The sequence below is a fragment of the Triturus cristatus genome, chromosome 8, assembly GCF_964204655.1.
Source record: "Triturus cristatus chromosome 8, aTriCri1.1, whole genome shotgun sequence".
NCBI classification, from domain to species: Eukaryota; Metazoa; Chordata; class Amphibia; order Caudata; family Salamandridae; genus Triturus; species Triturus cristatus.
In genome coordinates, this window is record NC_140591.1 from 161,165,661 (window position 1) to 161,193,204 (window position 27,544).

At 48.0% G+C, this 27,544-nt stretch overlaps 1 protein-coding gene across 2 annotated transcripts in view; it reads left to right on the top strand.

Annotated features, from left to right (window-relative positions):
• TMPRSS2 (transmembrane serine protease 2) overlaps positions 1–21,237 on the top strand; it is a 418,330-nt gene extending 397,093 nt beyond the window's left edge. For both annotated transcript variants that reach the window (XM_085621226.1, XM_085621227.1), the window contains 2 exons: positions 9,861–10,013; positions 19,906–21,237. In XM_085621226.1, coding sequence (XP_085477352.1) covers positions 9,861–10,013; positions 19,906–19,917 — 165 coding nt within the window. In that variant the 3' untranslated portion in view covers positions 19,918–21,237. The remainder of the gene's footprint in view (positions 1–9,860; positions 10,014–19,905) is intronic.
• The last annotated feature ends 6,307 nt before the right edge of the window (positions 21,238–27,544 follow it).

Below are 27,544 nucleotides of genomic sequence, written 5' to 3' on the forward strand. Positions count from 1 at the left end.
CACAGGGTCCGCGTCAACTAGTGAGATTTCTCCCACTTAAAGGATGTCACAACCCCTCATCTATCAGAACCACATGCAATGACTAAGATTTTCCTTGGTCAGGCAGCATTACCAGTTAAAAGCCTTTCTATTTGGCGTGAAGTCAGCCCCGATAGTCTACACCAAATGGCATATGGCTTTTCTGTTTTTTTTGTTGTGAGTGTCTTAACAGACCCACACCTTTCCTGGATCAGTTTGAGGAAATAGGTTACCACATGACCAAGTACAGTGACCATAATGCTTTGGGTCTGAGTATATGGGCCACTAAGCAAAGAAGAGGGTGTGACTATGAAATAGATGGTTAACTGCTAAGTAAATAAGCACATTTTAAGCAGAGCTATTAAAGCCACAAATTACACCTGTACATTATTACGGTGGGTTTGATGGGGTGCGGCCACCGTTTATGTGATGATCTTCTAACATTAATAGGCAGTCCAATATCACTTTCACATATATTTATAAGTGGTGTACTTTCGTGTTGCTCTCCTTTTCCCCTTCCCACCCTTCACAATAAACAAAAGAGCTGTCAGACAGGGAAACAATGAATTTTATTCTTCTCTCCCCTTTTCCCATGAGAGAAAAAGGTACTTTGGCATTTTGTCTGTTAGCCTCCCTCCAAATAATAGATAAAAAATATACAGGCGTAAACAAATTCTCACCATATAGAAACTACGAGAGTCTACATTATAAAATATTAAAGGCTTATGTGCATCAGGTGGATACCAAGACATTCGCTCTCCATGCACGGTAAGTACCCTCTTTGTTTGCCCTGCCATGATGTGTGAGAGGGGCGCTCTAGACACATTAATAGTTCAGAAGGATACACATTTGTGCTGTGAGTGCTTGCTTCTGATTGCTGTTGAACCCAACTAGCAATCCAAGAAGGTCTTAATTAGGGTATAAAGCACACCCACATACCATCTAAAGCTAAACCCTTGCACACCTTTCCAGGACAGTCTGACATAGTTCTTTACAAATACTGCAAAGGTCTGCTTCTCTGAGTACGTCGAAAAGCTAGATAGCTTTGGGGTCAGCAGACTTATAATGCTTTATTGTGTTTTCCTTGGAATAACTGATTAGCAGGAGGACTCAGGCAACTGTGTGAAGGCCCTGCTGATTAATTGTGTAGAATTCTTTAAAAGAACATGGTGAAATCTAGCCTGAAATCCCATGCATCAGACCTGTGCTCCCCAACCCAGGCTGGGAACATCATACACCCACACCAGCCTCTTTCCTGCTCCTTTAACCTGTTATGTTGTTATGCAGATCTGTAGAGCACACTATCACCCACAGTATCCTAGCGCTGAGCAAGTGAGAGTCTAGCCAAACCTGGGACTTAATGGGACTACTATAAAAGCCAGTTCTTCAGCTTCTTGCAGAATTCAAGCATTGAGGAGGAGGCTTTATGTCTAGGGGCACGTTGTTCCACACTTTAGGAGCAATGTAGGAGAAGGCCTGACTGCCGGATCTCATTTTCCATATGTGTGGAATACGTGCAATTGGGGTTCCGAACAAGCAGAGATAGACCCCCCTCAAGAAAAACAACAACACCCACACCAAGAAAGCCAGATGGTTTACCACTGAATTTCAGAGTCCAGACACACTTGCCGCCACCTCAAAAAGGCCTGGAGGAACACCAAATACACAGAAGCACACAACAACTTCAGAGCCGCGACCAACACCCACCACCAACTCATCAGAAAAACAAAGAAAAAAGCGATTGAAGACAGAATCTCCACACACGCACACAGCAGCAAAGAACTTTTCAACATCATCAAGGAGTTCGCCCAACCCACCAGCGAGTCGACTGACATGCCTCCCTCACAAGACCTCTACGACAAACTCAGCACCTTCTTTCACCACAAAATCAAGAGCATCTACAACAACTTCGCCGAAGACAACCAACACACTGAAACCCCACAACCACCAGCCAGCGTTTGACAACTGGACAGCCCTCACCACCGAAGACACACTGACGACGATAAAGTCAATCCACTCCAGGGCCCCCACGGGCCCCTGCCCCACCACATCTTCAACAGAGCCGCCAACACCATCGCATTCATGCTCTGCCACACCATCAACCGCTCCCTGGGGACCGCCTCGTTCCCCGACGACTGGAAACACGCCAAGGTCAACCCCCTCCTGAAGAAACCCTCGGTGGACTCCACCGACCTCAAAAACTACAGGCCCATCTCCCTGCTCCCGTTCCCAGCGAAAGACATTGAGAAAGCCATCAACAGCCAACTCGCCACATTCATCGAAGAGCACAACATCCTCGACTCCTCGCAATCCGGCTTCAGAAAAAAACACAGTACGGAAACCGCCCTCCTCGCTGCAACAAACGACATCCGCACCCTACTGGACAAAGGAGAAACAGTAGCCCTAATCATCCTCGACCTCTCAGCGGTGTTCAACACAGTCTCTCACCGCACCCTAATACGCAGACTCCACGATGCAGAGATCCAGGACAAGGCCCTCGACTGGATCCGCTCCTTCCTCTCTGGCAGAACGCAGCGGTCAGACTCCCCCCTTTCCTCTCGGACCATACACCAACCACCTGCGGAGTCCCCCAGGGGTCCTCCCTCAGCCCTAAGCTCTTCAACGTCTACATGGCTCCGCTCGCCCTCATCATCAGAACCTACGGACTCAACATTGTGTCATACGCAGACGACACCCAACTCATCCTCTCCCTATCCAACGAACACAACACTGCCAGACACAACTTTCGAGAAGGCATGGAAGCCGTCAACAAATGGATAAAAAACAGCTGCCTACAACTAAACAACAAAACAGAAGTACTCATCATGGGCCCAAACCCCAATGCCTGGAACGACACCTGGTGGCCCCCCGCCCTCGGAAGCCTGCCCACCCCCACGGACCACGCACGCAACATGAGGTGGGTGATGGTGCAGCGGCAGTGTTGGCAGGAGAACTAGCCTTTGGTGGTGTTCGGCGTCCACTGCTGGCAGTTGTCGTTTCTTCCGGAGTTGAGTGCGTGGAGGGTGGTGAGTCGTAGCGGTGGGTGCTTGGAGGACCAGGGTCTCTGGTGCTGGTTGCTGTCGGGTCGCAGACGGTGCAGACGGGCTTGCCTTTGGCTGGGCTGCCATTAATTAGGGGTTGGGGGAGGGAGAGCAGCTGAGAGGCCGGGGTGGGAACACGCGGGATGGGGAGGGGCCGTGGGAGCAGCAGCAGAGGGAAAAGGAAACGGCAGAAAGGGGAGCAAGGAAAGCTAAGGGAAAAGGCAAAAGGCAAAAATAAGGCAAATAAGGCAATATTGACAAAAGGGCAAGAAAGGCAAGAAATAAGGCAACTAAGGCAAGAGTGGCACGGGCAAGAATGCAGGAGCCAGACAGAAGGAAAAGCAGAGCCTGAAACACGAAGCAGAGCAGGACCGCACAGCAAGAAGAGCATCTCCAGGAGGGCATTGAACACCAACCTGAAGCAGCGCAGGGGGCACTGACTCCACAACAGAGCTGTATGAGGAGAGAGCAGTTTCCCGACCAAGTGGTCAGGGGTCTTGCTCACCCTGTCATGCAGCGGCCGCCATTAAGTAGGGGTCGGGAGAGGGAGAGCAGCTAGGAGGCGAGAGCGGGAACTTGCGGTAGAGGAGAGGTTGTGGGAGCAGCAGCGGCGGGTGGCAGAAAGTAGGGAAAAGGAAACTGCAGAAAGGGAGCAAGAAAAGCAAAGGAAAAAGGCAAAAATAGGGCAAATAAGGCAAGAGTGACAAAAGGGCAAGAAAGGCAAGAAATAAGGCAAGAGTGGCAAGGGCAAGGATGCAGGAGCCAGGCAGGAGGAAAAGCAGAGCCTGAAACACGAACCAGAGAAGGACTGCAAAGCAAGAAGAGCAGCTCAGGAGGGCCTCGAACACCAACCTGAAGCAGCGCAGGGGGCAGAGACTCTACGCCGGAGCTGCACGAGGGGAGAGCAGTTTCCTGACCAGGCGGTCAGGGGTCTTGCTCTTATCTCTTCTCATCAGCACTGCCCGTACACTGAGTTAAAGAGATGAAATGCCCTGCACTTCTTTAGTTTGTGGGCAGTCCATCTGCTTCTTTGTTTGAAGATGCCAGGAGCAGGCTAGTCAAACAGGCGAAACACTGTTCACAAAGGTAAAGCACTGTCAAACAGTGGCAACATCACACGCTTCAGAGTTCAAACTGAATACACAGCAAGTTCATCAGGTCTATACGTAGGCACATTGTAGACCGCAAAATGAAACTCCAAATAAATCTGAATCCACCATAGATCTTTGACACACCAGGCACGGTTGACAAGTCCAGTCAGTAGAATAACGTAGGTTTCAACCCAAACAGATCTGACACTAACATGTCATCGGTTCAGAGCTCAGTAAGATTTAAAATGAAAAAGCAGTACCTTCAATCCACTGTATACCTGTTCAACTTCCCTGGCCTTTAGGCTGTCTGGTGAGAAAGACATCGGTGGGGCTGCTAGGCGCATTTATTTGACAAGTTAAATAAGATTTTATTAGTAAACCTCTTGATTTCTTCTTAGAATCTTGGATATAGTTACACTCCATGTTCAATCATCTCTCCTTCCCTGTTTCAGCAATGGCCTTTTCTCCTCATTAGGTCCATTTTCCGCTCGTCACCAGTGTAGCATGGTAAGAAGAGGGTACCCAGCGTAGATGATGAAACAAGATGAAACTTTATTTTTCAGTTTCAAGTAGGAGTAATGGGTTACAGGTATTGTAAATAGTAAGGTACCAGCCCCACCGGGGGCAGCACTCCAGCTGCTCAGCCCACACGCTCCAACTGACATGCACTCCACAAAGCACACATGAACATTCAATGACATCACATATACTATGGCTGACCACGGAAAGCACAGAATACAGAGGAAAAAATATATAGCAATAGGAGCAGGATACCACAAGAGTCTTTTTTTCATCAGCTTTGAAATCTTTTTAGGTGCTAAAAACACTCTGTGAAGGGAGAAAAGATGGTTTCTTCTTAAATATGCAGGTTTTCCCATGCTGTAAAGTGTATACATTGATACTTGCCATGGTTCTTTGATCTGAAGGTTCGGCAAGTTCCTTCCCTATAAATCCTCAGACAGTTCAAAGTCCCAATCCATGAAATCCAGTATCAGCCGATCCCGCAGCGAGACCTCTTTCTTCCTTTAGTTCACTTTTAGCAATTGCTCTTCTAGCTTGTTAGTAGTTCCATCCTTAACAGTCAAGAATCGTTACCAGCTTTTTAGTTGGAGAAACTTTAAGCTGGATAAGTTACCCTGGCCACCCACTGTAAGACACTCTAGGGGAGAAGCTTGCAGTCCTGTAACAACTGGCTACAACATTATATGCCTGTTGCCTTGATTGGAGTTGCTAACTTATCCCCCAAACACTCTGCAGTACCCAGAGATTCCAAGACCGGCGCAAATCTTCTGTAATACGGGACCTTTGCGGCCTGTTTTATCTGAGACCAGAAGAAGGCCATCGCCTGCAAGACTTTTAATCTCACTTCTTTTACGTCATCAAACTCATTCAAGAAGTGCGTTTCACCCCCTCTTACATCTTTCAACATTGCCCTAAACAGGCAGCCAATTCCTGGACCATCTGGGTTTTTGAGTAAGCTCCTACAGTTTGTTTAGCTGGATAGCCCATGGATAAAGCTGAAAGTCCGACATTGAGATCCCTCTCTTATTCCATCTCCTACGGAGCTTCTTCCAGGAGATCCCTTCGACAGCCAAATTAAAGTATTGACTTTCCCTTGCAGTTTTTTTAACCACTCTTTCTTATAATGCAGTAGTATTGTGTTGAACAGGAAAGTACATTTTGGAAAGATGTCTATGTGGGGATATTTATAGAGCGCACTGTTACTCCAAAGAGTGTCCTGGCGCTAAGCTGAACGGAAGCAGAATGGAAGAAGGAAACTTAGGGGAAGGAGAAAAGCCATGTTTTAAGTTTTTTTTCCAAAACAAGGGAGTGGATTCGATGCTTCTCAGATGAAGAGGCATTTTGTTCCAGTGGAAGGGCCCCAGGAAAGAGAGAGACTTACCACCTAGCCTGGACTTTTTAAAACGGGGGACAATGGTCAACAACAGATCGGCAAGATGGTCATCTTTATCAAATTGGCAATACCAAAGATTGTTAGTGGTAGGTGTGACCAACTGATTAACAATGTATTTGTCTCTGCAAACACCTTTTTAAAATTGGATTCTGTCATCCTATCTAGATCTTGTGTGCCTTTAATTCCTAGAGTACTTCATGTCTATTTTTATTTGCAGATTTTTCCCTCTAAATTCTGAAATATTATTTCAGTTTTTTAAGGATTTGCTACATACATCCAAACACCAAAATCTGCTATCATCTGCTCAATTGCTGGGAGGGCTTTTTGTAAATCTGTAGTATAGATCATCAAGTCGTCAGCATATACAGACTTTTTTCCCCAAATGTCATATCTAAAACGACTTACTGCACTCCCCTTTTTAGATTACGTGCCTATGGTTCAATATATAATTTACATGAAAGTAGGGATTGTGGGCAACCTTGCCTCATTCCCCTTGTTATTTTAAACTCTGATGTTAACTACCCTGAAGAATGTGTGTTTTAAGACTGTATTCAAATGGAACCAGTTAACCCAGTTGAATGCTTTAGAAGGATCAAAAGTCAGGACAGCAAGTTGAACCTTCAAAGTAGTGGCAAGATATATTGAACCAATTAACCCATGAGTCAACTCATGTAAATATCTTCCCCTCATGTAACCTTTTGATCCTCATGTATTAGAACCCTCGCCACCTTACTCAGCCTCTTAGCTAAAATGTTAGCATAGATTTTGTAGTCAATATTCAACAGTGATATAGGTCTATGTGACTCGCAGGAGCTGGGAGTTTTATCTGGTTTCAAGATTATGGTGACTATAGCTTCTTCCTCCAAGAATGTGGCCAAGGGGCCCCTTTCCCTGAAATTTCCCCAAACAGCCTTGATGAACAATATAATTGATCCTTCTAACACCTTATACAGTTCATTTAGAAGGCCACACACAGTGCTAAATGTGTAAAATAATAAGTGCCAGGGCCTGACCAGGAGGCCACTGCAGCTTGCACCACCCTTCGCCGCTGTCATCACTGCTAAAACAACTACTAACCATCTCTCTTGCCTGCAAGTGTGCCAGTTCAGATTATTCCATGTCCCCAAACCTAAAGAAGTGACTGGGGAGGCAGGTATTAGTATTTTTAAATGTATATTGTATATATAAACAATCGTTGTTCTGCTCAATCTCTAATTTAGATGAGCAGCGCCACCAAGTGGCAGACTGTCCTAAGGGCAGTGTTGACAATTAAATGCAGGTGCCGAGCACCAGAAAGCAATTAAGTGCCGGTGCTGAGCACCGGAAACCACCAGCTCAAATTAAGCACTGGACAGGCCTACTGCTTTCCCTCTCTTACTAAATTTGACTGCCTGCCAAACTTCACCATGCACAATATCCTGATCCAAACATGTATTTTTAACATTTTCAAGCTTATCTAGTAAATCATCTCCTAGCCATGTGTTGACCTTATCCTCAATGGTTACCAAATTCTGTGTATACGGGTCTCCAAAGAATTTAGGAAAAGCTTTTTCAATATCCTAGCTATTTGTAAACTTGGTCTGTTTGAATTTTCCAGGCCAGCAGTTTCACAGCATTCGCCCCATATTCGAAGTGGTCCATCTAACTCGCCTCACACCTTGCTCCTCCATTAACAAAATAAGCTGCTTCCTCTGCTCTTATAATTCTCTTTCAGATGTTACTTTCTTATTGGGTAACAGGCATTCCATTTCAGACTATGGTCACTCAATCTCCCTTCTATATGTCCTGCGCTTCTGGGATGATAAACTAATTATCTTCCATCTCTGAAAGGTCTTAAAAGCGTCCTAGACGATATTTAAAGAGCTGGCGCTATATTTAATTTAATAAATTCCTCTGTCTCTAACCTCAAACTATCAACAAGCTCCTGATCTGACAGAAGAGTACAGCCCAGGGTCCACCTCTTGATTCAAACATAGCAATAAGTTTCATTTCTATAATTACAGCCGCATGGGGTGAACTGTTGCATGCTTAATCTCATTGATATCGTCAATTATAGACTAGTCAACTAAAAGTCAGTCGATCCTTGATGAATGCCCATACTTTTTACTATTGATTGTGTAACCCCAATCCTTCCTGGCCCTTATCCCCCATATGTCACACAATCCCAGCTGTCTTATCCTGCTGTTAATATATGATTGCATTTTTGGGGACGTACCAGGCCTACTATTAATGGATCTATCCAGGTTGTTATCCATAATAGTAGTATTAAAATCACCAGTCATAATAATTGGAGAGAAGAAATCAAATACATTTACAAAGATCTTCTTTAGGGGGTTCAATGTCCTCCACATTAGGGCCATTATTCCCCTCTTAGGTATACCTTCTGTCAGGTGGCAATTACCCACTTACCTGACTTATCTGTCACACACACTTTCATAGTAGCCTCCACCTGTCTTTTCATTAGGATAGCCACTCCCTTGGTGTAATATTATTCTTGCTCGTCGCATTTTTGTAGGAAGCTCATTAACATTCCAGGAGTAATTTGCACTGGCACTACCTTGCCCCTAACTCTAGAACCCATGTGCATCCTATTATGCTATTAGACAAAACAGTGGTCTGGTAAACTATTGGTGTTGCCCGAGGCTCCCAAGGATTTTTTTCTCCAATTTTTTCCCATGAGCTCCCCACTTATTCCTCTCCCCGCCTTTCCCTCCCGTCCTTTTGGAGAACCCTCCCTTTGAGTGCTCATTGGGATGCAACCAAACTAATAAAACTAAACATTTGCATACAGTTGGACTCTTTATCTGGCTAAATCGCTTATATAGGCACAGAGGCCAACATTTCTCATACTTTCACGCAGCAAGCCATCTTGCTGTGCTGCGTGAAAGGGCAGGAATGCACCGCATTTAACATTATATGACGCATTCCGGTCCTTAACTTGCGCTGTCGCTTGTGCTGCCTTGTGCCAAGGCAGGCACCCTTGCATCGAGTTCCAAGGGTGCCTACGTGGTAGGCAGGATTGTTTTTGTGCAGGAAGAGACACCTTACTCCACAAAGGCAATCCTTAGAGGCATTTTCCTCTTTCTATGTGTGCTGTAGAATGCAGCACACATAGAAAGAGCAAACAACAAGGAGAAATAAAGATATTTATCCTGGTACGCCTTCCCTGGAGAGGTGTAGCATTTTGACACATTCCCAGGTGTGATATTCATGGTAAATCTGGGAATGTGCCAAAATGCATGAATGGATGGGTGGGAACACCAGCGCTCCATCCATGGAACCCCTCCCTGGGGCAGGGGTTCCAGGGGTAACGCAAGGTAGCGATCTGTGCTGTCTTGCTTTACTACAGATTTATCAAGCCATGCAGGGCCACTCTAGATCGCCTTGTGTGGCTTGATAAATCTGACTTTGGTGGTGCATCGCTCTTGCACCCCCTTGTATGGCACAAGGGCAACACAACACTAGGATAACTATGGGCCAGAGTATATAAGTGAAAGAAATGTGTGAGAAAACATTTACCTTGACAGCAGGTTACCCTTCCTAATGTCCTCGATCAATTTATCTGCCTCCTTGTGGTTCCGTAAGTTGTGCATTGTATTATTGTACATTACCCTAAGGATGCATTGGAGCATTGTGTACTGATAATAAGTGCTCGTCAATAGATTTAATGAATAGTACATTTAAAATCCATTTATCCATGTGGTTTGGTGTTCCCTACATGATGATAGAGATGTATCTTGTTTATTTCATCCAAAATGTTCACTATATTACTGTTCTGTGTTTTTTGGTGCACAGGGTGACAGTGGAGGTCCTTTGGTCACATACATGAACTCACTGTGGTGGTTGGTTGGTGACACAAGCTGGGGAACTGGCTGTGCTGCTCGCAATAAGCCTGGTGTGTATGGGAACATAACCCTGTTTGTGGACTGGATTTACTTACAGATGCAGGTAAAGTTTTACTTCACTTTTAAGTGTTTATTGAATGGTAATACTCATGCTGCCTTACCTGTGGTATGTGAAATACAAAGTAGGGTAAGGATGGCGTATTACCGTACCCACGTTACCCATTCAATTTTCCAAGCACTGGGCCAATGTGTGCATAGTATCCCAGCCCAAGTGTAACAATGAGAATGCTTATGGTTGAAAAGGATGCCCAGCCCTCCGGAAGCAGGCAAATAAATGTTCATCAGTTAATGTCCCAGTGAGCTTTTATACCTAAGTGACTGTGAAGTTGAATTTTCCGTTACATTCGTAGTAGTATAAATTGGAATATCATTGAAGTAAAAACTAAAGTTTGATCTTTTTTTGAAACTCGTCGAGCAGGGAATGGATTTTTAACCAGCTATTCAATTCTTTGAGTCCACCTCTTCTGCCCTGAACAATGCACCTGAAGCTTCTGCTCCAAGAAAGTTCCTTCTAGCAGGGGCTGTGTATTAAAGGAGGAGGTTGCATTGGTTTTAATGGACTGGAGGCTTTGCAGTCTTTGTGGACACTGGCAGAGCTCCACCTCTGGGGTGAACCGGGGTCAATGACTTGAGTTGGTGCTGTGGGGGTGCCTCCGGGTAAGGCCATCCAGTCGACAGTCCTGGAGCGGTTTCTTGGCCCTCCATCTCCTCCGCGCCCTAAATATTGTAAGTGTTTTGACCTTCTGCCACATGATAAATGCAGGATCAACAGTTGGGTGGAACTGCTGGAGTGTGGATCAACATTTATAAAAATTGGGTTTATTCATAATTTTGCCTGCTCAGTAAAAACAACATCTTTTTGTAATTTTACACTGTGGGTGTATTCCTTTCCACACTTTTTAGTATGTTCAATTAATATACATTAAGTACCAGACCTGTGGGCTCACACAACACATTTAGGGTCAAGTAGGATCTTCCTGGTGAACAGACACCCACTCTGAACCACCTTTTTAAATTGTTTGCGCTTTGACACCACCCCTTCTGTAGAGATCAAGCACTTGTGACCCAGTGGACGGGACTGCTGTTCACTCCTTTCAGTAATTAGGTTGGTCCCATCTGAGTGAAGAGTGGCTTACCCAGATTCTCTCAGAACCCCCAGCTCATGAGATATTCTACTTTTAAGAGACCAATAACAACTAAGACAAATCTGGGAGATTTATGTATCTCATTGAAAACTCCACTTTCAAAAAGGATATTTTGAATGCTAATGTGTTTTTCATCACTTCAGTCAGTTTTTGTTCCTCTCAATCAGTAGGATCACAGATGCAAAGGTTCATTTCTTAAGGGATACAGGCTAAAAGAATAAGGACATACATTACAGAAAGATGCTAACCTAGACTGTATCAAAAGGGCAGATTCTCTGTCTGCACCAATGGCAGAGTAACTACACTAAGCAATGCACCCCATGTGATGGACAAGCCTTTGGAAGAAGACTCCTCCAGCCTCATCATCAATGGACTTCTATAAGTTTCACCTGTATCTCTGCTACATTATAGGGAGATTGGTCTACCATCATTTCTTCCAGCATTAACTTCTTCAAAGATTGCCATGGAAATTATGGGACATCTTCATGAAAAGGTAGGCTTGGTGTGCATAACATGAGGGGTAAAAAAGCAGCCCACTGAAAATTCATCCAAACGTTTATGGTGCATGGGGGAAGGAGCTAGCTCGCGACCAAGATGGCCGCTTGAGCCGAGAGCTCCGATAAACCGTCTTCCTATCCGTCATTTATCCTGCAACTGTGAACTCTATACAGCGCTATACTTGGTTCCTCTGACTCCCGGAGCCGCGCGGTGAAGGCGGCGGGGTTCGCTGACTTTCGAGCTGCCCCCTGTGCGGAGAGCGGACCTCCATCGGCGCTGGGCGGTGCTGGGCCTGGGTGCCGGGGCCGCACTGAGGCGAGCACTGGGAGATCCCGCGGTGATGCGGCAGCTACTGCGGAGGCGGCGCCTGGATCCCTCGACTTCGTGAGGCTAGCTGACGGGGGATCTGCTCGACCGGACCTGAGGCCCGGCTCTTGGGGATTCCGTCGGCTGGGTCCCGGCGCTGCTGTAGCCCTTGGCCTGCGCGGCCTCCTGGAGGCAGAGGCTCCTGGACTCGTGGACCCTGGCCTCCCACGGCGTGCGGGGAGCTGACGCGCCTTGTGCACTTGGTGCGGTGGATCCGTCTCAGCGCCCGGTGAGTGTGGGGACGCCTGGAGCATGGAGGCCCGGAGTGCTTGGTGCTTCCCCCCTGGTTGCGCGGACACACGCGCGCTGCCCTGGAGGTGCTGGGATTCAGATGCATGGACACTCGCCTACCCTGCGCCTTATTTCCGTCTGGCGCTTGCCTGCCCTGCTAGTGGTTGAGGGCTGCCCGACGGTCTGATTGAGAGGAGGCCGCTGTTTGCACGGAAGAGGGACTGCTGCCTGCTCCCCATTCCCCCTTGTCGTTGGGGGCTGACTGATCTGGCCTGCGCTCTGCCCCCTTCTGGGTTTTGTCTACTTGCTGAGCTTTCGTGGGGCTGTGGAGCTCAATACAATCGCCTGCTGGTGCTGTGGAGCGCCCGGGGGGACCCTGATGACTTGACTCTGGACCTGGCCGCATGAACGTGCCTCTGTTGCTTGTGGTGCCCTGGCGACCTCAGCTGATCGGCGTTCTGGCAGTTCGGCCGGCACCTGCGACTGGCCTGTTCTCGTACGCTCGGGGATCATCTTGCCTGGGCCCCCTGCTGTGGACGAGCGGCTGGCTCCTGGGGGAGAGGCCTGTTCTTGCCATCTGGTCGCTGCACTGGAGTGCGTAGTTCTCCCCCGCGGTGCCCCAGGGGCTCTTGACGATGGCTGACTGCGAGATGCTGACTGGGCTGCGACATTCCTTTGCGCCCGGACCTCTGCTGCGTGGAGCGGTTCTGCTGTAGGCTGCCCTTCGCCCCCCTGTTTGGCTCTGACAGCTGGCTCTACTGGTGGAGGTGGTTGGCGCCGGCTCTCGTGTGACACGCATGCTGCGGACCCGGTGCGATGCTGGTATCCTGGGGCAATGACTGGATTGCAGCTGTGGCGTGCCCTTGCCTAGGTAGATACTGAGGGCCAGCGGGGGGCGGTGAGGGGCTTGGCGGTTGTGTCCAGATCGCTGCTCCTGACGCCTTGCTTTGGTTGGTACTCCTCCGGGCGCTGGACCCTGCACGACAATACGATGGGTCGCATGGACAAATCGCAATCCAAACTGTCGTTTGACCCTCGGCGACCCAAGCCTGGCGGATCCGCGGCGGAGGGAGATGTCGCTGATCGAGTCCAGCATTCAGACGACCAGCACCAGGATATTCGCGACCTCTTGCTATCCATGGAAAAGAATCTCCAGGGTGGGATAACCTCTTTAGGCGCCAAAATGGACGCGCTCACTTACAGAATGGACCGCATGGCTGAACGATAGGACAAACATGCGGAGCGATTGGACAGCTCGGAACGCAGACTGATGGAGACTGAGGAGGCGCAGACCGCCCTGGATGCGGGGCACAAACAACTGGGCAGGGTGATGCAGCTCCTCCAGGACAAGACGGAGGATTTGGAGGCCCGCTCTCGGCGCTGCAATCTCCGCATCACGGGCCTGCCGGAGTCGGCACCCACTGGGAATATGGAACTCTTCATAGAAAAGCTTCTGAAAACACTATTGGGTGATTCCTCCTTTTCTAACATGTTCGTGGTTGAGAGGGCGCATCGCTCTCTTGGCCCCAGACCTGTGCAGGGGCGCCCCTCCCAGGCCAATCATAGCTAAACTCCTGAACTATAGGGACCGTGATGTCACTCTTAAGCTTGCCCGCGAGAAACAACCGCTTCAATTCGAGGGGTCAACGATTTCACTCTTTCCCGACTTTACCGCTAAAGTTCAGGAAGCGAGGCGCCTGTTTGCTCCCATGAAGAGACAGCTCCGGGAGCTAGGTGCTGACTATGTCATGTTATATCCTGCTAAGCTGAGAGTGAATCGACAGGGCCACTCTCATATATTTACTGATCCGAAGGTTCTGCAAAAAGCTCTGAGGGATTGGGCGAGGGAGGGGCGGGCGCCGCCGGATCGCCAGCTCTTGGATGAAGCGACTGGGGGTCCCCTGGATGAGCAGGGCTGACCTGCTCCTGGCGCCTGGAACTGTTGCCATCTGTTGATTGGTGTTGCCCGCCCCCCTCCCCCATGTTGGTGGGCCTGTGCTGGGGCTCGCCTGGGCCGGTGTGTCTGCCGGTTTGCATACTGCTGGGACATTACACACTTGTGGCTGTGGGGGGGGCGGCCCTTGCCTCCGCGGCTTGGGGAGGTAGGGCTGCTGCTTTCCTTCATTACTTTGTTTTAGTCCGCTGCTCCTTCCTTTTTGTTGGGGGCCATGACTTTTCTCCTTTGTATTCATTGCTATGTGTTTGTTGCTAGGATGGTAGTGGATGTGCGTTTTGCTTATCTTGCTCCTCTTTGGACCCTGGGGGAAATGCGCCCTTTCGCACTTAATCACGGCTGCAAGTTTCCTTTATGGCGGGGTACGGAGCGGTGGTCCAATTGATCACACACCCTTTTTTCCCTTTGAGCGGGCTACATCCCCCCCCGCGTGTAGTACACCTGGGATGTTATTGGATGGTTGGCTTTGGGTGCCCCATACTACGTACCAGAGGATTGATGGGTAACATCCATGCTGCGGGTTTCACATCACACGCCAGGGGGGGTCATGACGTGGGTGAATCAGAGGGCTGCAATCTCATTGACGCCCCTGGACACGGACAGTGAGGGTAGGTTTGTTTTGTCTAAATGCTGTGGTAAGGGGCTCGAATTTTTCATTTTCAACGTCTCCGGCCCTAACTATGATAATCCCGACTTTTACGCTAACTTAACGGCAATGTCCTCACCATATGCTCTAGACAATCTCCTGTGGGGCGGGGATTTTAATTTTGTCATACACCCTGCTCTGGATAGGTCCGATGGCCCGGATAGATGCCCGTCGGCATCTGCCAGACTAGTAGAGACGTCCCTGACACAGCTGGACATGCACGATGTATGGCGCCATAGACACGCCCAACAGGGTGGCTACACGCATTATTCTGCACCCCACAACATACATACTAGAATAGAATACTGGTTTGCCTCGAAACAATTGTCCTATCAGATCCGGGCGTGCACGATCCTACCTCGATCATTCTCCATTTCTCCTCACGATGGCGTCCCCAAAGAAACGTATCCCACTATTTGCGTGGCGGTTTCCCCTATTCTCCCTTCTTGATCCTGTTTTTAAGGAGGAGATCGCAACGTCCATCGAAGCCTTTTTCGCGACGAACATAGGTTCGGTGGACTCCTTCCTGACTGTTTGGGAATCCTTCAAGGCGTATATTAGGGGGGTGACCATATCCAAACAAACGGGGGTTCTTAAGGCGATACGCACTAGGCTGACTGCCTTAGAGCGAAAATTGAAGGACCTTGAATCCTCTCGAGGACAGCTTCATAGTGAGGACCTTGACCGGGGCCTGGCGCAAACTCTACGGGACTATCATAAGGAAGCTGATGCTGAGATTAAACATCTCGGGAAATATGCCACTGACCGTAGCTATGGCGAAGGGGAGAGGCCCGGTAGGGTTCTGGCAAGGATTCTGCAGCAGCGGAGGGCCAGAACCACTATTCCCGATATTAGGCTACAGCAAGGTGATCCCCCGCTTGCGGAGGAACAGGTGGCGGAGCAATTTCGGGAATACTATCCTGGTCTATACTCTTCACGCGGTCACTGCTCGGATGAGCTCATAGAGGACTATCTGTCGCATATCAAACTCCCCTGGTTGTCTGACTGGCACCGTGAGTTTCTGATGAGGCCAATTGAACGTGAAGAGGTGACGCTGGCCCTCTAGGAGATGAGGGCTGGTAGTGCCCCGGGAAGTGACGGTCTTACGGTGGCCTTCTATAAGGCGTTCCAGGATCTCCTACTTCCTTACTTGCTCACACTGTTTGGGGATATATGTACTTCAGGCAGTATGCCACCAACTATGCAAGAGGCAATTCTGGTGGCCATACTTAAACCTGGGAAGCGACCTGAGGAGTGTGCTTCGTACCGTCCGTTGTCCCTCATGAATGTTGACGCGAAGATCTTCGCAAAGATACTGGCCAACCGCCTTAGCCCGCTGGTCACCACCCTGGTGGCGCCTGAGCAGGCTGGCTTTGTTCCCAGCCGTAATCTAACCTATAACCTGCGTACTGTCTTCGCTGCTCTGCAACATACCCGCTCGGAGGTCCCGGCGGTAGCGGTATTCTTGGACATGGAGAAGGCCTTCGACTCTGTTGAGTGGCCTTTCATGCGGCATGTCCTGAGTCGTATGGGGGTGGGGCCGGTTTTTCTGCAACTACTTGCAGCACTCTACTACTCGCCTACGGCACGCGTTCGGATCGGATCCTTAGTCACTGATCCCATACAGATTTATAGAGGCACGCGGCAGGGATGCCCTCTTTCACCCATACTGTATGCCCTGACAGCGGAACCCCTGGCTTGTGCGCTCCGGGAGTATCATGGCCACAGAGGCATTCGCTTGCCAAACTATCATCTAATTGTATCGACGTATGCGGACGACACGCTACTCTACGTACGGGAGCCTGAGACCCACCTTTCTCCGGTATTAAGGGAGGTGGTCCTCTTCGGATCCCTTTCGGGAATAGGGGTTAATTGGAACAAGTCCACAATGTTTCCTCTAACGCCAGCCACGGCTCGCTTTGAGCCGGAATACCCCCTTTTATGGTCCACGGAGGCAGTACGATACCTGGGTATCCGGCTCCATACTGACTCGGAGGTTGTTCTGCGGGAAAATTATGGCGTTGCCAAATCCAAGCTGGAGGATGATGTGGACAGATGGATTGCCCTCCCGCTCTCTTTGATGGGCAGAGTGGCACTTATGAAAATTATAGTTCTACCGCGTTTCCTTTTCCTATTCTTGAACATTCCCATGGTCCTGTCCATGGCATTCTTCAGCCGCCTTCGCTCTCTTTTGGTGCGTCTGGCATGGAGGGGCGGGCAGCCACGCGTTGCCTGGAGGATACTGACGCTACCATATGCGATGGGAGGCCTTAGTGCCCCCGAATTGGAACTGTACTACAGAGCTGCCCAATCCTCACACGCACATTATTGGATACATGGTCCCTCGGATATACCTCACTTGTTAATTGAGACTATCGTTGCCGATCCCAGGCCTCTGCCGGCCTTGCTGTTCTCGGCTTGCGACAGGCGCACGGGCATAATGGACTCCCTTAACTCGGTTGTACACGCCTGGCACTCTATACTGGCCGCCCACGCCGGTAACATTCTGTATGCCCCATTAGCCCGCTTGGACTGGTGCAGCTGGCTGGCGCCCTGTAGGGACAGAGGTGTCCTCCTCGCACTGCAGTCCCTTCATCTATATACCATGGGGGACCTATTTGAGAACGGTACTGCCCGTTCCCTGAAGGATGTCACTGAGGGGGATACAGTCGGCACTCCCCTCACACTTTTTCAATTTCATAGAGTTAGACACGCTCTTCAGGACCTATTGGGAGACGATATGGCGGAACCCCCAGAGATCCCGATATTGACCACCATTATTAAAGCTCAGTCACCGGCTAAGCTGGTCTCAAGAATTTACCACTCCACGCTAAATGCCAGAGACAGCGCATACGTTAAGCCACGGCTGGCATGGCAACGAGACCTGCAGATAGATTTGACCGATGATAAGTGGAGTTACTGTTGCCTGAGTACTAAACAAATCTCACTCAATGGGCGCCATAGACTGGTTCACTTTAAATTCCTCAACCGGGTCTACCACACACCGGAGAGGCTACACCGTTTTGGCCTACGTGACAGCCCCCAATGTGACAGATGCGGAGAGCCTACAGCTGATTTTTTCCATGTGGCTTGGACCTGCCCGGGGATCGCCCACTTCTGGTGTGATGTATTCTTGAAGATTAACCGCATTACAGACTTGTCCCTGTCCCCTGACCCGCTCCTCGCTCTACTAGGCTATTCACTACCACTGCCCAAGACACATAGGCGCCTTGTTGATATGGCGCTGCTGCTTGCGAGGAGATGTGTAGCGGTCTGTTGGCTTCGCGGCCCAACGCCGACTCTGACTCAGTGGACTAGAGACATGCTTTACTGTTGTACACAAACCGAAATTTACAGCGAATTATTGCCGCCCCGCAACAGGCCTAAAAATTTTTGAGCCCTATATTTAGCCCAGAAATCGCCTCATGCGCTGGCAGGGAGAGGCCACGTCCCCGTAGGGGGCCACCCCCACTTCTTGGGATCTAGTGGAACTGTACTATCTCTGCTAGGTATGGTTTTCCCTTGTCCCCCTACCCCCCCTCTTCCTCTTCCTATTTCACACAACGATGCGCAGGATAGGGTGCTATGGCATGTTTAGTTGATGATTGCTTTTCTGTTTTCCTTCTACATCCTCTTTCTGAATATTGCTTGATTTATCCTACGGCATATGCTTGGTATGTTTATATAGGATTTGCTGCAGAAGGCGGTGTATGGTTGGATTGTGTCTATGCTCTGTTTTTATTGGTTGTAAATTTTCTTTTGAAAAATAAAATGATAAAAAAAAAAAAAAAAAAAAAAACGTTTATGGTGCATTTCCATTACCCACATCTGGTGGTGAGCATTCCACCAGCAGTGACGGGAATTTGTGGGTTTTCTGCCATCGCTTCCTCCCCAGACTGGGTCCTTTCATCTACTCTGGCCTAACACTACATATGGTAGATTTTCTTATATCCAAATAGTGTGATCTTCCTGATAGTTCCTACACCTACATTGAGAGTTAAAAACGTAATCACATTGTTTTGTTTCTTATTCCAATGGATCATTATTGTTATGTTTACTTCAATGCATAATGCTATAGCCTCGCATTATCATCAACATTATTTTACAGCATACAGGATGATAATCACGTTACGCAGTTTCCACTGAAGAGTTGCATGCTGTATTGAATGAGTTTGCTCACACTTAATCACAAAGTGGTGATGTTGCATAGTTGACCAGAGTGGTTCAACAAATGGCAATTTGCCACGACAATATACACGTTTTTTGCCATTGGTTACATATCTATGCCGTTTTGTCTCTTACTCCCACAGGTATACAAATACCAGACCACGTGAGTTCCCTTATGTGTGGGACACTCAGTGGGGTGATTGTACCCATGTTTTTATCATTAGATTGATGACAACTCAGGTTGAGATTACTCTAATTTTAGTCCTGAAGAAATGTCACTTGACTTGGACAGGCAGATAGGCATGCAATATGTGGACCAGCTACATTTCAATTGGTCCCTTCGTTTTTAATCATGGCATAGTCACCTCATTTTCTACAGGTAATATTACCTCTTAGCACACCCACTATCACGTCCACCTCACTTACTCTCAAAAAGGGAATGAAAAAGATGTCCAACAAAGTGCTCATGCATGAGGTGTGTGCTGGACATTGCACCTCCTGCCGAGCGTGCAGTAGGCCCCAATGATGACGCCTTCTACCAGGATGGGTGAGGGCCACTGCATCCTAAATAAGATATTCCCAGTACCATTGGAATAAGATACAAAACTGCATGATTAAGTTCTCAACTTTTAATGTAGGTGTGGAAACTATCCGGAAGTTCACTCTATTTGTTACAGTATTAAAGTTTTGGATGGACATGTGAAGGATGACATCAACCTCCCCCTTCTCTTAGTTTAACAAGGTAGTTTTTCCACCAGTAACTTGGTGGTTATTTGCTCATGCTGTTAGATGGAAAGACTGCAACCAAAACCCTGAAACCTTCATTACTATAATCAATATCCTAGTGAACTTTTGACACCAAGATCTCCTTTTCATAAATTATCCTGCAATAATAACCCTTATAATGTTGTGTTTTGTTTTGTCGCAGGCGAACAAATGAACATGGAACCATTGTATTCAAGCTTTTACTTGGAGGATGTTTTCCAGAAACCCCTGAAAGATTATCAAGATGTGAAATTGGTCTACTCTCCTTTTTACTTTATCATCAATTGCTGACCGATTATTGTTTGAAGATGGTCCATTTTGAAGTATAGAATGAGATGCCGATCTGGCTTGTGCTCGGACATGTTTAGAAGCACTTTAGTTTTATTCAATGGTCCAAAGTCCATTTGCACTGATCTGAGACTTGCAATTGTTTGAATGACTTTACTGGACCTACCTCTGATTAGACTTTGAGAAGTAGAACATGATAGCCAAACCTTATGGTACTTTACGGTGTAATTAGACCCTGTTGTGTTTCACATAAAAAATCCCTTTCAGTAAAGAGGTCGAACCCCGATAAATGTTCTCACTGAAACCTAAAAATGTCATCACATCTGCTGCACTTAGTTCCTATAGAGGTGTAAGTCAATGTCACTTATTTCTGAAAATTGAAGCATAATCCTCTAAGAAGCTTAACTGAATATACAGTGGGCATTATAATATTTGTTTTAAAGCCATAGCTTTAAACTGAAGCATCTGTGCTGCTGGTTGGCCAGAAGGGTACGTGTTCACAAACATTTTTAACTCTATCTTCAGTATGATAAAGGCAGATAGAATAGTGACACACAAAATAAACACCTATTTTAAGGGTATGACTTTATATGGCTGTGTTCTAAGTGTGCACCCAGAAGGATTGGCGTATCTCTCATATGCAAGGTAAGGCACAGTCTTTGAATTACCCATTGTCGTCTTCACATTTCCAACCTGTGGGATGGGTTGGTGTTAAGAGGCAAGCCTTGTAATTTAGAAACAAATGTTCAAATTTTGAGTCCCTATCCTCTTTAAACCAGTACCTTATTGGCCTTACCACATTAGCCTTTTGTCTCCTACGTGTAGGTCTGTATTTATGTATGTATGTATATATACACATAGTATGAACATAGCTACTAAGTAGCAGAGCACTGTGCAAAAATTGTGGGATACAGGGCAACATGATGGAGTTCAGGTTACAGGCGGAAGGTGCTTGCTGGGACTAACTGACAACCCCATTTTTTTTAGGTTTTGTGGCTACCTCTCAGTTTCAGGGAAAGTCCTGCGGTATGTGGTCCTTGTTTCATACATGTGTGTGCTTTATTTGAGTGGAAAATGTTATAATTGTGCAAGTTGAAGGAATACTTATGAAATTCACTTCTGAACTTTAGTCAAAATTCTACTCTGGTTATTGAACTGAATGCTGCAATCAATAAAACCCCATTGAGCGTGGAATAAGATTTGGAAACATTTAGTTTTTTATTGAATTAATTGTGTTTTTAAAAGTAAGAAGTGTCCGACCAGTATCTGACAGCCAATGCGTTTCACCACGGCCGGCAGAAATGCCCGATCGTCGTCCCTGTATGAAAGCTTAAGACTGAGAGGATCTGATGTATATCCGGTGGTGTAGGTGTTATTGCAGAGACCGTGCTGGATGTTTTGGAGCCGCAACAGGAGGCAGCGGCTCGTCGACAGGTGATTGGCAGAGTGAGTTAGAGGGCTACAATAAAACTCAGGACACCATGATTGCTTGTACTCGGGCCTCGGCTTAGGTGTCGTCACTGACCCCCACCTGGTCATGCACAGCTTTATTAGCCAGTACCCACGTGATCGCGGGACCACTCCACTAGACCTGAAATGGTGGGTAATACATAAACTCCAGCCCCTTCACCCATCTCCATCAGCCATGAGGTGCTAAGTTTTGACCAGTTACGCACACTCGCTTTCATGAAAGGTTGGTGATGTGTGCATGGGCCTCTTGGGACTGCACTTCATGGGGCTCCAGATTGGGATGGAGGGGCACAGCACATAACAACTGACCACTTGAATGGTGTGAAAAAGTCAGCTTTATTGAAACAGGTGCACATCACAAAAGTTCCTGGCAAACTGCCTTACAAAACTAAAACATTGCTACACATGAAGTGAACTAAATAATGTCCCCACCCCTTTGGTTCCCCCCACATACCCACCCTGCAGCTAACTCCTTTAAATATGTTCCATTTCAACATTAACAACTTTCTTTTGACCCTACATCCCAAGACTGCCTGTATAAACCTGTAAGTAAACAAATGTCCTAAACTGAATCTTGAACTCCCTGCCTACCCTACCCATGGCTCACCAACTGGCAATGCCAACCAAATGTCTGCTAACTCCAGGCAAACGTTTCATGCCCCTGCCACCTAGAAGAGGGGGAAGGACCACTGCCTTTTTCTGCACCCCCACTCCCTTAATGTCCTTGGTAGTTCAATTCCTAACACATGATATATAAAGTTCTGGCCAACACTTCTCTCAGTCTAACAGATAGAGGTCTATCCTAATCCTGGACGAATGTACCATGTCTCCGCGAAAAAACTCTCTGGCCTCAAACTTAATATCCGAGTGGCAAATCTGTCCAAAACCAGGATCCCTACAAAAATGGGACATCTCTCTATTCAGTTTCTGCCTTTCTCTATAAATAGCAGCAGGCCTAGCTGCTCCTTTCCAACTTCTCCACGGCACAAACTCAATCCACAATACAAAGCATCCCGCCTAATTTTCCTTAATGATCGACAAATCTCTTTTCATGTTCCTCATCAACACTTCCCCCTTTCTCCCTAACCAGGTCATTCTTCCCAAGATGTAGGATCAACACATTTGGACACTTATCTCCCACCATCATACCATTGAAGGCCTGCAACAGTTCTCTCCAACACATGCCTCCCTTTCCTTATCATATAAAAGGAAAAAGATGGTTGTTAAATCCCAAATTGGACCCAAATCCCTTTGACCCACCTGAATGGCTGCCCACTTGATGAAAAGTGGCCCACCACACAGATGGCCACCTCCTCTGCCGCTGAATCTGCTACCGAACCTGGAAATAAACAAGCAGTCTGGTTTTCACATGGCAGGACCCACCATGTGCCCCTCACCTCCCAAACCCCACACATATTACCTGAAACCCCAGATGACCAGCAGCCCAGCTGCATAATATACTGGCGCACCTAGCCTCTATTTTCTGCTTCCAACGCAGCACCAATGCAAAAGGAGTGTGTGCCATACTCTGCTGCGTGCACTTGCAATTGAACCAAAGCCTTGCACAACAATACCAGCAGCTGATATGCCATTGCTTTCTCCCCAGGCCTGTCATGAAAAACGAACCCCGTAGCCATCCCACAGCACATTGCCCAGTGTTTAGCTATTGAAACCAGGCATGGGCCTGCCAAGCCTATCGCATGCAATGTGAAACTCTTCCATGTGCTCTTTGATCAGTTTTGGAGAGGGTAAGCCATATCTCCAATCTACCTTCCGTTCTGGATACATCCTCCCACTGGATTCCCCCTGACCCCTCCTTCCCAGCAATTCAGACACTTGAAAGGCCCCAAAAAACATCCAGGTCATATGGGTGGAGAACCAGCAAGTCTCCTACGTGTTTCTGCACACCCTCTGTAACTGAAGCAGCATCCTGCAGAGTAAACTCCATGATATCTGTTTCTTAACCCGCCCCACTGCCCCTGCACCCAACGCTCCAATATCATGTGGCCCACTTCGCCAGATGATGGCAAATAGCCCCATAACAATTTACCCATAGAAGCGATTCCTGACCATTTTCCTGTAATGGTGACCCGGGACAGACCATGTTCTATTAAGTCCAGAATGTACTGAATCATGTGTTGGGCCCTGAACCATGCTTCTTCCCGGTGGTGGGCCCCTGAACCTAGAAACTCCTTCCATGCTAACCGTGTTAATGCAGCGAGAGACCCTACCACCAGTTGCACTATCTGGTATTGCCTGCGGACCACAACTTTGTTGGCATGGGTGTCGGGTCTCTGTCTGCATACTTGGCCAACCCACAGAATCTCTGCCACTGTGAACGAGACAAAGCGTCTGCAATATCATTGTCCACACCTGGAACATAATGCGCCTTGAAAGAGATATTATATTGCAGGCATTGCAACACAAAAACCTGCATTAGCTTCAGTACCTGAGCGTCCCTGGCAGATTGTCGATTCACTTCCTTCACCACTGACATATTGTCAACTCGAAAAAGCATCCTCCTGTGTGCTGCTTCCTCAGCTCTGCGCACCATCTACCCTACCAGTATAGACCAAAACCTGTCTGAACATCCCAGTCCAAGGCATCCTGCCGAGCCAGAGGAATGCAGTTGAATAACCGCTAGAAGAAACACCACATTCTAAGGTCATCATTGATCCCGGATGAAAGCCTAACATGGTAATGAGGCAAATTATCTATCCATCTCCAAACCCAAGGAACCTCGCACCTCAAACAAAACCCCCAACAAACCCCTTCCATAACATTGATGCCTCTTCTGGATGCCCGTAAAAGCCCAGCCAATACTCCAACCTGTCCAGGTTAACCAGAGTACAATCCTTTTGTCCCAGACCCAGGAGCTCCCCTCCAGCCCCGGGCACCCGAGAATTGCCGTTGTGCTGCTTGCCCTACCCCATGCTGTTGCCACTGCCCTGCTGGTAGTCACTACCCATTCCAAAGCAACTCCCGAGGGGTGGCGGCCCATGCATTGTGAGCACTCACGGCAGAATTTACAATAGTCCAGAGTGCACAATCCCTTACTGACATCCCCACAGGTGCCCTCTGATCCTGGCTGAGTTTCTGCTCCCATCCCCACCCCTTCCCAGGTGGAACAGCCCTAAAAGGGGCGATATATAATTGGCAGACTGCTGGCTGTAAATGTTGTCTTGCCCAGTTTCGCAGCCCCCATCTTGTGCTGCCAGAGATCAGAATCCAGTTCCCCCCCACTTTGCCTCGGGATCCCAGGCCAAGAGCACCCTGAATTCTCCATCATATTGGGCCCATGCATATTGGCCCCTGTGATTTTCACCTTTCGAATTACACCTAAGTACCTAAACATGGCTAGGTAGAACTCTGGATATTTTTCGCAATATACGCTTGTAAAAGTTCAAAATGCTGCGGTTCAATTCTCTATTGTGAGAGGTACCTTGGGCTGCTTTGCCATCTCATATTCTTCTTCCCTCGAACCTCCCTTGGAGCGCACCTCTCTATGTAGGAGTTTAAGAATCTCCACATATCCCTTCTTATAAATACGCTCTTTCGTAGCTAGCATGAGATGAGCCCCCAATGGCTTAGTGACACCCATGTGTGGCAACCTCTTTACCTTTATCTCCTTACTTTCTGAACCATCCTTCTTCTCCCCTACCCATTACCCGTCCCTGTGCCCCCTCTTCCTGTTTTGTTTTTTCTGCTTTGCTTACCCTGGGTACCATCTTTTTCATCCGTGCCCACACCCATATCTAGCACGGCCTTTGTGCAAATGTTCCCTCCCCCATCCTGCTATGACTCCAGCATCCACACCTGTGGATACCATCTTTGGCACTCCTGTTAGTTCCTTGGCCCCAAGGTCGTGCCCATGCAGTACGCCTTGCTAGTGGCCTCTCTGTTTCTGACACCCTAATCAGCCACTCCCGTGCGATCCTCTAAAACAATGGACATCTGATTTGTTTACCCCCCCTCAGACTCCTAGGCTCTTCGTCCCTCACTTTGCCTTCCTCTTCATAATCCAAAGCTGTGACCCATAGCGGGTCCTCCAACTCGCCCCAACTGGGGCCTGCACACACATCACAACTTAGGAACTGCCTTATAAATAGCAGCCGTAGTGGGACATGCGGCATCCAGAGGTGCTGAGCCAACCAGTCCCTGCCGCTCCGCAGATGCTACTCTCCTGCCGTCTGCCATGCACGCACCAGAGGATGGCCTAGACCTACCAGCAGCTGGGGCCAACCCAGTTGTGCTGGACCTACTTATGTCAGCCACGTGGGGATCCCCCACCAGTTTCAGGTGAACCATGCAGTGCCCAGCCCTCTCTTCCCCTCTATGTTGTTGTGCCGCCCCCAGCTCTGCCAAATCCAGATACCTGCGTAGGTCTTATACCTGTAAAAAAGATGACAGGCCTGTGTGCTGGCACCTTGTGCCTGCCCTAACAGGTCTCCTGAATCCCTTATGGCCCCCACCCAGCCCGCTTGACTTATCTCCCATGCCAGGCTGTCCATGGTACCCTCAATCCCCCCGTGACTGCTGCCTGTCCGTATCTAAAAGGACGTCCCCTTCCAGGAGCTCACAGTCTCAGACATCCTCTTTCCCGATCCATTCTAACATGGCCTCTACAATTGCAGATACGGGCCCGTCCCTGCCCCTAAGGTATCTCCCCCACTGCTCTGGGAACCAGCTCCCCCTCTCCCAAGGTCCCCTGCAGCACCTCTGGCTTGGGCCCTTGATCATTTCACTGCAGGGACCCACCCTTTCCCAAATAAGCCTCCAGCTGAGCAATCCTGTCCCTCCCCCTTACCCTCACCTTCCAGTGGCTAAAGATGTTGAGGCTCCCCCGTCTGCTACATCCCTGTCTGTGACAGGGCTAATAATACCTTCCTCCTGTCACTCTCATTTTGTACATGCTGTGACTCAGCAGGCAGACCTCACCGCCTGCTGTTTAATTACTGGCCTTTCCTCGCCAGCACAAAGCCATCATGGCTTAGCCCCCTCCCTCCTCCCACAGTCTCATGCTTGCAGCCTTCATTTCCAACACGAGCTGCTCAGCTGAGGCCGCTCGCCTTGGCGTGTGCCACCCCCTCCATCAGAGGAAGCGGGCAGCTCATCTGACACCACCCGCTTCATAAAAGCCTTGCTCCCAGCGGCCTCATACACGTGCAGAGTGCATGGGAAGGCTGCTGTTTCTTGCTCCATAGCCATAAGCGTCCCAATGGCCTAATGCCATGACTTCCAGTATTGCTGTGGCCACAGTATGCAGTATTCCTTACTAAAGTGTATGCTGCACTTAAAGCACTAATAAACAAAAGTAACCAGGCACTCATTGCTGTGGCCACAGTATGCAGTATTCCTTACTAAAGTGTATGCTGCACTTAAAGCACTAATAAACAAAAGTAACCAGGCACTTCCAGCCACCAGTCACCTGACCCTAAAATAGTGGCAGGGAGCCCCTATTTTCCCCTTAAATAATATTGGGGTACATATGTAGCCCAAAACAAAATGGCAGTGGATGGATGGATTTTCTACCTTAATATTCTGGTTAAACTCAGTAGACTGTGTTTCTTGATGATAAGAGTGAAGTTTATAATCAGGTCTGTTTTGATTTTGATTTATATACAATGTTTGATCTGAGCTGTTCATATATTTGTTTTCAGACCCCTGAAGAAGGGTCGTACATGACCCGAAATGCATTGGGTGGAAATGGAATTGCAATTGAATGTTTTTGCATCTGAGAATATAAGATGCTAAAAAAGAAAAGCTCTTTATTTAAGAAGGAAATTGAAGTATAAAATAAATGATGAAGATTAACAAAATGTATGAGGTCTCACATTGAAGTTATTTGATTATCAACAAGAGGAGAAACATTTTGTTTCAATTTAAACGTGCACACATCTAAGGGAAAGGCGTTCCTGCCCCACATACAATTGGATGTTCAAGGGCACTGCCAGACACAGTGCGACAGATGTTGTAGCACAACACAAATTATCTTAAAGTAGAATATTCAGGAATACTCGAGTGCACTGAGAAACTTTGTTATA